This window comes from Ipomoea triloba, chromosome 11 (genome assembly GCF_003576645.1).
Source record: "Ipomoea triloba cultivar NCNSP0323 chromosome 11, ASM357664v1".
NCBI classification, from domain to species: Eukaryota; Viridiplantae; Streptophyta; class Magnoliopsida; order Solanales; family Convolvulaceae; genus Ipomoea; species Ipomoea triloba.
The window spans coordinates 8,770,342-8,782,718 of record NC_044926.1 but is presented as its reverse complement, the minus strand read 5'-3'; the positions used below and the strand labels follow the sequence as shown (position 1 = coordinate 8,782,718).

At 33.9% G+C, this 12,377-nt stretch overlaps 1 protein-coding gene across 3 annotated transcripts in view; it reads left to right on the top strand.

Annotated features, from left to right (window-relative positions):
* The first annotated feature begins 413 nt into the window (after positions 1 to 413).
* LOC115995562 (NEDD8-activating enzyme E1 regulatory subunit AXR1-like) overlaps positions 414 to 12,377 on the top strand; it is a 15,170-nt gene continuing 3,206 nt past the window's right edge. Inside the window, exons 1-13 of one of the 3 annotated variants that reach the window (XM_031234626.1) lie at positions 437 to 546; positions 724 to 764; positions 2,076 to 2,207; positions 3,329 to 3,501; positions 3,609 to 3,772; positions 3,914 to 4,024; positions 4,499 to 4,578; positions 4,733 to 4,883; positions 5,004 to 5,097; positions 6,651 to 6,739; positions 7,194 to 7,267; positions 7,350 to 7,512; positions 9,120 to 9,205. In XM_031234626.1, coding sequence (XP_031090486.1) covers positions 2,170 to 2,207; positions 3,329 to 3,501; positions 3,609 to 3,772; positions 3,914 to 4,024; positions 4,499 to 4,578; positions 4,733 to 4,883; positions 5,004 to 5,097; positions 6,651 to 6,739; positions 7,194 to 7,267; positions 7,350 to 7,512; positions 9,120 to 9,205 — 1,223 coding nt within the window. In that variant the 5' untranslated portion in view covers positions 437 to 546; positions 724 to 764; positions 2,076 to 2,169. Of the gene's footprint in view, positions 547 to 723; positions 765 to 1,985; positions 2,208 to 3,328; positions 3,502 to 3,608; positions 3,773 to 3,913; positions 4,025 to 4,498; positions 4,579 to 4,732; positions 4,884 to 5,003; positions 5,098 to 6,650; positions 6,740 to 7,193; positions 7,268 to 7,349; positions 7,513 to 9,119; positions 9,206 to 12,377 lie in introns of all 3 variants that reach the window. The other 2 variants (XM_031234625.1, XM_031234628.1) reach the window with 2 other exon arrangements.

Genomic DNA, 12,377 nt, shown 5'->3' with positions numbered 1-12,377 from the left:
TGTGCCTTCAATACAAAAATAATGTACTTTTGGCAGAATAAAAATGTACCTTATATTCATAGTCCACACAACTAAGTGGACCATGGTCCACACAATAATTTGCCGTCTGCCAGAGCCTTGAGAGTTGAGACCTCAGAGCAGAATAGCAGACTCTCACGGCAGATTATTGTGTGGACCATGGTCCACGCAGCTGTGTGGACCATAATAAAATGTACATTTTTAATGTACTAAATGTACATTATTTTTGTACTGAATGTGCATTATTTTTATACTATAAAAATAATGTACATTCAGTACACAAATAATGTATATTCCTCGAATACAATGTACATTATTTTTATATTGACTGTACATTATTTGATAGTATGGTCCATACAATAATGATTGGACTCTCACCCTCACTCAGTGTCTCAGTCACTCTCTCGGCTCGAGACCTTGACTACTCCACGACTTCTCCAATCTCCACGGCTCGACGCCCTCACGCTCTCCGGGCGACGATCTCCCTGAAGCTCAAGAGTCAGCCACGACAGCCAGTCGCTCAGTCAGGTAATTTTTTTTTTTTTATACTGTAAGTTTGTTAGTGAGTTAGTCTGTAAGTTAATTTAATTTGTTACTGAGTTAGTCTGTAAGTTTAATTTTAATTTAATTTGTTTCAAGTCTGTTAGTGATTTAGTCTGGAAGTTTAATAGAGTAATTGTTTTAAATTTGTTTAATTTTATACAGAATTATAGACAATACAATGAAGACAACTTGTTTTTAAGTCTGTAAGTCTCCAGTGTTGTACTCAATTTGTTTAATTTTATACAGAATTACATGTAGCATTTGGAATTTTAGATTATTGCATTTGTTTTTATGTCTGGCAGTTCGTACTTTGTAGCATTTGGAATTTTAGATCATTGCATATTTGTATTGGGTCAGTTTTCTCTTTTTTGGTAACCGACCGTCCGTTATTCGGTAGGTTATAGCATTTACGTCAGTCTATTTCGATCGGTCATGGCGGTCAAAAATTCTTGTTGGTTATTCGGTTTTTGGGATGGTTATGCGACTAACATGCCTTTTACTCACCCCTACCCAGTCGACTTCGGCCCGGGCTTAGCCCGACCTCGGCTCAATTAATCCCATACTAACTTTTTTCGGCCCGAGTCAAGGTTGGTTCAACCTTGAAACGGTCCGTTGCCACCTCTACCCACTAGGGAATTTGTGATATTTGTTTTTCAAATAACTTATTGGAGTGACTTTGTCACGATTTTCGTAGTAGTTAGTTTTCTTTAATATTTTTTAGTTAAATGCAAATTCATTGTATTTATTTAATGAAAACGTGTCAAATAGGTTAGTAAACTTACAACTTGTATGTTATTTGGTAATTGAACTTAAAACACGTGCAATTGAATTGTTACAGATACAATATGTGCAATTCGAATAATTTGTTTTAATTTCTTCTAGTACAAATTGATAAGATTTTAATATTTCATACTAAGTAGCATGACATTGAAAATGCCAACTCTTAATATATACAATGTAAGCAGCGTAATTGGATAATACGAAGAAAACACAACCACACACACAAAAAAAAAGCCGTATGTCAAAAAGATTCTTTGTGATCGAGCTAGATGATATTATTTGTATATTAAAAAGATTTTCTTCGTGGTCAAGCTAAATGTGTATAATTTTGATGATTTAGTGATATTATTTGTTTCAACAAAAAAATTTGAGTACTTAATTAATTTGATGATTTAGTGATATTTTTTTACACGTACCATTTTATATTATGCATATTTTTATCACAAATTAAAAATGACATAGGAGTTATTAATTTACATGTGCTTTACTAAATTTTCAAATTTTTATTATGTTTTTTATAAAAAAATTTAATAAAAAAGTTTTAATGAACCAAACTTGTTAATTAATTTTAAAAAATAATTTTTTTAGTATGTTTCTCAAGTAACATTTCATATTAATTAATTTTCCCCGCTTTTATCGGAAAGCACCAAATGCACTTTGAAGTTTGAACCAATGACACTGCAAATTTGATTCATACAAACCCTGCATTAAAACCTCACTTGTTCAAAACCCAGCATTGCCCAATACCAAAAGCTCAGCCCTTCAGCTGCGTTAGCGTAGCGAGCAAGCCGATTTCCTTTTCCACCTATATCTCCTGCACGCGGAACAATGGCGGAACCCAAAGTAAAATACGATCGTCAGCTCAGGTAATTCCTCTCTAACTGCTTCAACATTTTGGTAATTTTCTTTGTCGCTTGATCACTATATACCTACACTCAATTTGTCATTGCTTTTTCTGAAATCATCTCGAAATTTAATTGCTGCCTTGTCCTGTTCATAGCAGTATTATTTATTTACGAGGTTCTATGAATTGTAAGCTACTAAGCTGGTATTCAGTCACTGGTCTAGTGTTTGAAAGGATAAATGACTACCTAAAGAGTGTGTTAGCCGTCATTATGCTTTTGCAGCTGGGAAGTATACGTCTATGTTCCATGTCCTACTGCTACACACTATAGCTTAGTGAATTTCATTAGGGTTGCTCTTTACTAATTGTCACCTTGTTGTATCGACTCAATATCAGTTTTGAGTTCATAAAGGTTATGCACTGTATTATGTTGCTAAAAATAGCAACTATCTGTGAACCACTGGTACATTGTTAAAAACTAGCAAATGCCATTCTTCAATGGTTGAAATGCCTAAGGTGTATCGTCCCATAGATTCCTTATGGTGTTCAACAACTGCAAATTGCAATCCCTAATACAGAGATTCCCTTATTTTCCTTTAGAGGAAAGAACCTTGAAACTTATGGAGTAATTTGTTCGGAACTAAGTTTTGTTTTTTTTTTTGGTTGTTTTTCTTTTCTTTTTGCTTTTCTTTTTTGGGTTTTTTCACAATACTGTAGCTGTATTTCATGTCATCATTAGCTATTTAATGGATCAATTAGCTATTGTTTTGGGCAGTACTATTCCATGTCTACAAGCGAAACTGTTTTCAGTTCGATGACTGATTTAGTTTGGGTATGGATCTCTCATATAGTCATATTATTGTCCAGTGATTGCAGCTAGTAGCAGTTTATATCAACGATAGTGTTGGTGAATCTTTCAGTTTTAAAGAATGAACTTAAGTATTTCAAGTTGAATGCCCACATCATTAGCTGTTTAACGAATCAAATCACTAATGCTTGGGGCACTGCTACTACATGTCTTGCATGCTAAGTTATATCCAGTCTAATTGCTGGCTTTAGATAAAGTTGATGATGTGTTTTCTTTGGAGAAACTTGGCCTTGTCAACATAGAAGCAAAACTACATCTCGTTCCCCTTTTTGCAGGATATGGGGTGATCAGGGACAGGCTGCCTTGGAGAAAGCCAGTATATGTTTACTTAATTGTGGGCCTACTGGTTCTGAAACATTAAAGAATCTTGTTCTTGGTGGGGTTGGAAGTATCACTGTTGTTGATGGATCTAAAGTGGAAGTTGGTGACCTTGGAAATAACTTCATGGGTATGTATGTATTATGTAAGACAATATGCATGCAATTATTTCTGTGTATATGTATCTGTAGAAATGGCGTATTTAAATTTTCCCCTTTGTCATGTTGTAATTGGTAGTGGATGAATCAAATGTTGGACAATCCAAGGCAAGATGCGTATGCTCATTTCTGCAAGAGCTAAATGATGCTGTTAAAGCCAGATTCATAGAGGAGTATCCAAAGGAACTAATTGAGACAAATCCTTCTTTCTTTTCACAATTCACCTTGGTTGTTGCTACACAGGTTTGTATTTGTGGATTCATTATATTCTTTGATAATTATATGTTGTATCTTTGTCTTAAGTTGCTATTATAAATTATCAAATGAATTGCTTCCTGTGATTCAGTCAATTATTTCCTTCTAAACCTTTGCATTTTATTTTAGTTGAGTGAAGATTCAATGGTGAAATTGGATAGGATCTGTCGGGAGGCAAATGTCATTTTAGTATTTGCACGGTCCTATGGACTCACTGGCCTTGTCAGGATCAGTGTGAAGGTAACAGGTTTTAGCATGATGGTAAAGCTAATAATGTAGTTGCTCCTTACTTATATATACACACACATACATATGCAGGTGTGTATATGTATATGTGTGTGTTTATATGTAAGTATATATATGTTTATGCATGTATGTACACACCCACATCAGAGTTTATCTTCATTTAGAGAGTACTTGAATTGGCTGCATCATCCTCTTGATACTTCTTTTATTAAATGAGTTTTACTCCTAAAATACTCTTATTGATGTTTACTTTTGATCACGTTGAATTTGAATAGCACAGTAGACTTCTAATTTGGTTTCTTTTTTGGTTGAAAGTATTACTCCATATAAAGAACTGATGAATTATTTTTGGCTTAAAGCTTCTAAAAATGTATGAGTTCCCTATATGTTGTCAATAAACAAATCACTTCTTTTTTAGCCACTTCTAAATGCTGTCATTGTATGGTGATAATTTTTCTTCTTGTTCAGGAACATACTGTGATCGAGTCAAAGCCTGATCATTTTCTGGGCGACCTTCGGCTCAATAATCCGTGGCTAGAACTGCAAAGGTTTACTTTTTCATTTGTCAGTTACTTTCTGATGGTGTGTCTGTGGTTTATAATGCTTACTAATCTGTTAACCATACTAGATTTCATGCATTTGTGCATATTGGGCTCAATTCCTCAAGTAAGAGATACTGACAAGTCAATTATCACCTGGCAGGTTTGCTGAAACAATTGATCTGAATACATTTGACCCTGTAATTCATAAGCATACCCCATATGTTATCATTCTTGTAAAGTTGGCTGAGGAGTGGGTCAAAAGTCATGATGGAAAACTTCCATCAACCAGGGAAGAGAAAAAGGCATTCAAGGTTAAGAATATGTTTATTGTATTTACTAAAACAAACTGTTTCTTATGCTTCATAGAATCATAGTTATGTTTTATCCATTTTTTTTACTAAGTTTATCTGGCTATTATCTTTATGTCTCAGGATTTTATTAAATCCCGGATGATTGCAATAGATGAAGACAACTACAAAGAAGCAATGGAAGCTTCATTCAAAGTCTTTGCTTCTCGTGGAATTAGTAAGTGCCCAATCTTAGAGATATTTTTGTAGTTAGTCTTGTTTATTGTTATAATTTAAGATTGGGCTATAATGCACATGCGTCAAACCGCACTAAAAGATTAAATCCAACCAATTAGCTAGTCTAACTCATGACCTTATAAACCCATGTGTTCTCTCTTAATTTATCAATGTGAGACTCTTAACATTTATATATCATTTTATAAGAGTGAATTGTCAAATACAGAGTGTGTATATATATATATATATATAGGGAAGGGTTCAGGTGCGGGTATATTTTCCCGTGCGGTACTCACCTTAAGCAATTAAAATGACGCACCTTAAGTACACAAATCACGCACCTTAAGCTAAAAACATAAACCACGCACCTAAAGTTTTTAAATGGCGCACCTTCAGTTGAGAATACACTGCGCACCTTAAGTACACAAACCACGCACATTAAGTACACAAGTCACGCACCTTAAGAACACAAACCACGCACCTAAGGTTATAAAATGACGCACCTTAAGTTTCAACTACTCACGCCCCTTAAGCATACATATCACGCACCATAAGAAGGAAAACAACGCACCTTAAGAAGGAAAATCACGCACCTTAAGCTTTAGGTTCACGCACCTTAAGTTTTAACACTCACGCGCCTTAAGAAGGAAAACCACGCACCTTAAGAAGAAAACTACGCACCTAAAGCCACCGCACAACTGCACGGGAAACACCCCACCGCACGGGAATTGAATTTTCTATATATATATATATATATATATATATTGACCTTCTATGCACCTGTTAAAGGATATAAACCCACTTCTTATTAATTTAAGTATGAATTTTGCCAAAGTTTGGTGACTATTAGTCGCTTCTCACTTTTGGTCCTCAAATTTTGAAAATTCCCATTTTTTGTGCACAAAATTGTCTTTTTTGACCAGTTTCTTGGACAGAATTAACTCGATTTGGTTGCAAGATGAGCATGCACACAGTTCTAAGGGACAGAATAGTAATTCCAAGCCTAATTCACAGTCAAAGCATCCAATGGTGACAAACTTATTGGCTTTATTGCATTGGTGCTTGCCTTCTTTGAGTTGGGACCACCAACATCCAAGATCGAAACTGATCACCTCAGCCATCCGGAAAGAGGCTGCCATTGGAAATGGGTACACATAATAAAGCATGTGTTTTAGACTTCTCTCAGTTTTGACAGTGTGGAGTATGGTGGCAATTACATTTTTGCCCCTCAAATGTTATGTATGTGACTGGGAAATATGCAAAAAGGACCAAGTGGAAATAATTACAAAGTCGTGCATGAAAAATGGTAATTTTCAAATTCAAGGACCTTAAGTTAGAACTGTCTAATTGTCACAGGGTCGGAAGTGGCAAAAATTCTAATGTACATATACATGCATTAATTGCTGCTTACTGCCTTCTATACTAGCAAACTGCTACATATGTATAGTTTACGTTACCACATTAGATCTGGCACTAGCTTACTGTTCAGTAATCTATAGATATTTCATAGATATGTAACTCCAGTGGCTTTAACTTCTATCTGTCAAATCCCAGGTTCAAGCGTTCAGCAAATAATTAATGACAACTTTGCTGAAGTAAATTCTAATTCATCAGAATTTTGGATAATGGTGGCAGCTTTGAAGGTAATGAGGTTTTTTTTTTTTTTTTTTTTTTTTTTTTTTTTTTTTTTTCAGTTGAAGCTTGAAGAGCAAAGACTGCAACTCAAATAATTATAATGTCTACTTTGTTATGTTGTTGTCGTAATAAATTGACACTCTCTTTAAGTACCCAAAGGTAGCACCAATAGAGCCTCTACTTAGATATTCAGAGTAGAGAAGTTTTGGTGAATTTAGTCGTTGAAGAGGCAGTCTACTGCTGTTTCCAATGACTCTTTCTTAAGGATGCAAAGTGATTTTGTATTCCTCTTGCCTATTTTTTGTTTATCATGAATGTATGCATAAGTATATTTAGGGTTTCTTGACAAGTGTTTAGCTATTTAGTAATTGTTTGATGAATCTAGTTGCTGATGCTCCTATAAAAAAGTATTAAAATGGTGGTATTTCTTAATTCTTATCATACCTTTTTTTTGCATGCTAGGAGTTCATAGCTAATGAAGGCAATGGAGAGGTACCTCTTGAGGGATCAATACCAGATATGACCTCCTCCACAGAGTGAGTAATACCAACTTTGGATATGATTTCTACTTTTTGCCTCTTATAATGAATGACCTTTAGTATAAATTTTACTCTATAGGCTATATGTAAACCTACAAAATGTCTACCAAGCCAAAGCTGAGGCTGATTTTCTTGCTATTGAGCAACGTGTGAGGGATATACTAAAGAGAATTGGTAGAGATCCAGGTAGCATCTCAAAGGCAAGCATAAAGAGCTTCTGTAAAAATGCAAGAAAGCTCGCAGTAAGTCCATTTAGATTACATGCTTTCCGTGCATTGTATAGTTATTATTATTATTAGTTTTATTGTTGTTATTTGTAGAAAATGGAAGAACATTGACTTGTATAAAGATAAGGTTCAAGGACCTATACACACACACACACACACACACACACAACAAAGGATGAGCCTAAGAGTCACCTAGAAATGACAATTGACAAGACACCTATGAAACATATAAAGTATTCTTTTCATGTCTAATATTTTAAATATGTTATTATTGTCCTTATTTATACTTATCTGGAATATCTTTTATATGCTGTAGTGACTTGTTCCTTATTATCAGTAGTAATCACTTTCTATAGAATATAGATTTGATGCTTTGTGCCTTAGTTTGCATTTTGAGTATATGGTTCCTGTTACTGAAAAAATGAAGGTCAGTGATCTGTGTTTTTGGTCACTAAATCGTGGAGTTAGAGTGCAATTGGAGGGGGAAAAAGAGAAATAGGAGCTAAAATTTCATTAGTAGCCCTGATCAACTAAGATTTTTGAAGAGTAACAGTAAATTTTTGACATACCCGTTAGTGGAAGGACAGAATTACAGAAAGCACTACTTCACTGACAATTTGGGTATTGAAAGTGGTGACACCTATAACATGGGAACTGAATCCGCTATTACCCTATAACTTTGGGAGTCAGAGACCAAAAGTGCAATATTCCCTTAACTAATAGGCTAGCACAAATATTTTATAAGCAAAGGTAAACCCAACATTCATGGCAAAAAGGAAGACGTATAGTAGAAAAAAGTTCTAGACCGCAGTGGGCTTGCATTTACTGAACCTTCGCCTCAACCCATTGCTAGTTTTAAATATCTGACCTGCAATGTGTATCTTCCAGTTCTCATCCTTGGACTATATCTGCTCTCAGACTTAAATGATGAAAAAAAGTGAGAATGTTGAACATCTAATGGTAGACAAGCAGCAGCTTTAGCAAAACACAAGCAATGAGAGTAATCTATTATTTTGTCTAAATCAAGATGCTATAAATAGCAAATTTGCAATTTTGATTTGAAGTGTGTGAGCATTGTGGCTTCTGCACTGTTTACATGATCTGATTCCAGCTCCCATGTTGATTTTTACTGGAGCTATTTAAAAAAAAGTTGTGTTCAGATGTGACTTTGGTGTTTGATCACTTTGCTTGTTGAAATCTATCTAATTTGCTTAGACTTTTATTTTTCATTGGGTTTTGGTTATGTTCATGAACTGATGCAAAGACCAAACATTTCAAGCTTGCTCTGAATGGGTTTTGACTTTTTGCTCCATTTTAGTAGTCCCAGACAGTTTTTACCTTGAGAAGAAGTTTATAGGCAAGGTTCTCACCTGAACAAAGTTTGAGTTCACCTGGTTATCTCATCCCGTTTTCTTTTGTTTCAGTATTGTAGAGAACATTTTATTTTGCCCTTGAAGGTGCTCTCGTTACAATCAGAACAAAAATTGCTTTTAGTTACCTTCAGCTGACCTCATTGATATGTATTAATTATTGAATGGTGTTTGTTTCCATTTCCAAGATATGGAGCTTGCTCCTGTGACACTATTTTATTCATATTTTATATTTATTTTGCAATATTTTAGGTTTGCAGATATCGCTCCATTGAGGAGGAGTTCAACTCTCCTGCCCAACCAGAGTTGCAGAAGTATCTCACAGATGAAGAATATAGGTATGTACACACCGGTACTGTAGTAACACAAGTTGCTAGGATAACATAGTTTTTGAAAAGCCATCATGACATCTACTACTGATGCAATGTTTTGGGAGGGATTTCTAGAATCATCATAGCTCTTCTGAACCTAGACGATCCTTTCATAATAGAGTTAATTCCAGAAATAGTCCTTCGATTATTGACTTTTACCAATTTTTGTCCTCAACTTTTAATTTTATCAAAGTTGGTTCCTTAACTATTGATTTTGTACCAATTTTGGTCCTTCTGTTAAATCTATGTTAAATATGTGTTAAAATTGAGGGCAAAAATGTAAAGCTAAATATTTTAACCTTTCTTCTTCACTTTGTTTCCCCTCCTAGTGGTGCCGTTTTCTACCATTTTTGCTATCAAATAATAATAATAAAAAAATACTTAATACAACAATAAAATATAAAATAACACTCCACATCCCGTTAGAGAATTTACAAAACAAAATAAAAAATTACAGAGTATATATTACATTGCAGTAAATAAGATAAAAAATAAAATAAAAATACAGAAATTTTTTTTTTTTGATTGCATGAAACAATTTAACATAAAATGTAAAAAATAAATATATTGACTCACATTGTTCCCTATATAATCTTGCGATGGAGGAGGGGAAACAAAGTGAAGAAGAAAGGTTAAAATATATGGTTTTACATTTTTGTCCTCAATTTTAACACCTACTTAACCTAGATTTAACAGAAGGACCAAAATTGGAACAAAATCAATNAACTGAATCCGCTATTACCCTATAACTTTGGGAGTCAGAGACCAAAAGTGCAATATTCCCTTAACTAATAGGCTAGCACAAATATTTTATAAGCAAAGGTAAACCCAACATTCATGGCAAAAAGGAAGACGTATAGTAGAAAAAAGTTCTAGACCGCAGTGGGCTTGCATTTACTGAACCTTCGCCTCAACCCATTGCTAGTTTTAAATATCTGACCTGCAATGTGTATCTTCCAGTTCTCATCCTTGGACTATATCTGCTCTCAGACTTAAATGATGAAAAAAAGTGAGAATGTTGAACATCTAATGGTAGACAAGCAGCAGCTTTAGCAAAACACAAGCAATGAGAGTAATCTATTATTTTGTCTAAATCAAGATGCTATAAATAGCAAATTTGCAATTTTGATTTGAAGTGTGTGAGCATTGTGGCTTCTGCACTGTTTACATGATCTGATTCCAGCTCCCATGTTGATTTTTACTGGAGCTATTTAAAAAAAAGTTGTGTTCAGATGTGACTTTGGTGTTTGATCACTTTGCTTGTTGAAATCTATCTAATTTGCTTAGACTTTTATTTTTCATTGGGTTTTGGTTATGTTCATGAACTGATGCAAAGACCAAACATTTCAAGCTTGCTCTGAATGGGTTTTGACTTTTTGCTCCATTTTAGTAGTCCCAGACAGTTTTTACCTTGAGAAGAAGTTTATAGGCAAGGTTCTCACCTGAACAAAGTTTGAGTTCACCTGGTTATCTCATCCCGTTTTCTTTTGTTTCAGTATTGTAGAGAACATTTTATTTTGCCCTTGAAGGTGCTCTCGTTACAATCAGAACAAAAATTGCTTTTAGTTACCTTCAGCTGACCTCATTGATATGTATTAATTATTGAATGGTGTTTGTTTCCATTTCCAAGATATGGAGCTTGCTCCTGTGACACTATTTTATTCATATTTTATATTTATTTTGCAATATTTTAGGTTTGCAGATATCGCTCCATTGAGGAGGAGTTCAACTCTCCTGCCCAACCAGAGTTGCAGAAGTATCTCACAGATGAAGAATATAGGTATGTACACACCGGTACTGTAGTAACACAAGTTGCTAGGATAACATAGTTTTTGAAAAGCCATCATGACATCTACTACTGATGCAATGTTTTGGGAGGGATTTCTAGAATCATCATAGCTCTTCTGAACCTAGACGATCCTTTCATAATAGAGTTAATTCCAGAAATAGTCCTTCGATTATTGACTTTTACCAATTTTTGTCCTCAACTTTTAATTTTATCAAAGTTGGTTCCTTAACTATTGATTTTGTACCAATTTTGGTCCTTCTGTTAAATCTATGTTAAATATGTGTTAAAATTGAGGGCAAAAATGTAAAGCTAAATATTTTAACCTTTCTTCTTCACTTTGTTTCCCCTCCTAGTGGTGCCGTTTTCTACCATTTTTGCTATCAAATAATAATAATAAAAAAATACTTAATACAACAATAAAATATAAAATAACACTCCACATCCCGTTAGAGAATTTACAAAACAAAATAAAAAATTACAGAGTATATATTACATTGCAGTAAATAAGATAAAAAATAAAATAAAAATACAGAAATTTTTTTTTTTTGATTGCATGAAACAATTTAACATAAAATGTAAAAAATAAATATATTGACTCACATTGTTCCCTATATAATCTTGCGATGGAGGAGGGGAAACAAAGTGAAGAAGAAAGGTTAAAATATATGGTTTTACATTTTTGTCCTCAATTTTAACACCTACTTAACCTAGATTTAACAGAAGGACCAAAATTGGAACAAAATCAATAGTTAAGGGACCAATTTTGGTAAAATTAAAAGTTGAGGATAAAAATTGGTAAAAGTCAATAGTCGAAGGACTATTTTTGGAATTAACTCTTTCATAATATTTTGATTGTTTTCTGACACGGAAAAGCAGGAATCTACAAGAAGCAAACCCTAAAGTCCTTCCTGAAAAGTAAGTTTATCCAAGCCAAAATCCTCGGCCTTTCAATGGTGGATTTTCTTTAAGAAATATAAATTTAAATAAAAATTATATATATTGCCCAACTTTCTCTTTCTTGTGTGCTGAAATTTTATAGAAGCATTGACAAGAATTAGGTTTTAGTCCAATGAACTATTTTGGCTGTGGATGGAGGACTCAAACAATAACGTTATTGCCTATTGGTTTTCATTGATTATAACTAAGGAAGTTCCAACTAAATTAGGGTAGTTCCTAACTTTTTTCTATTTAAATGTTAGGAATTGTTTGCATTTGTTTTGAAGTTGTTTGTACTTGAGTAGCACATTGCAGCAGCATTGAGACATTTTGCAATTCTACATTTAGCAGTTTAACTACTTCATTTCATAAATTATTTTGTCTGTTGCAGTATTGCTGTGGGTTTCTATATTT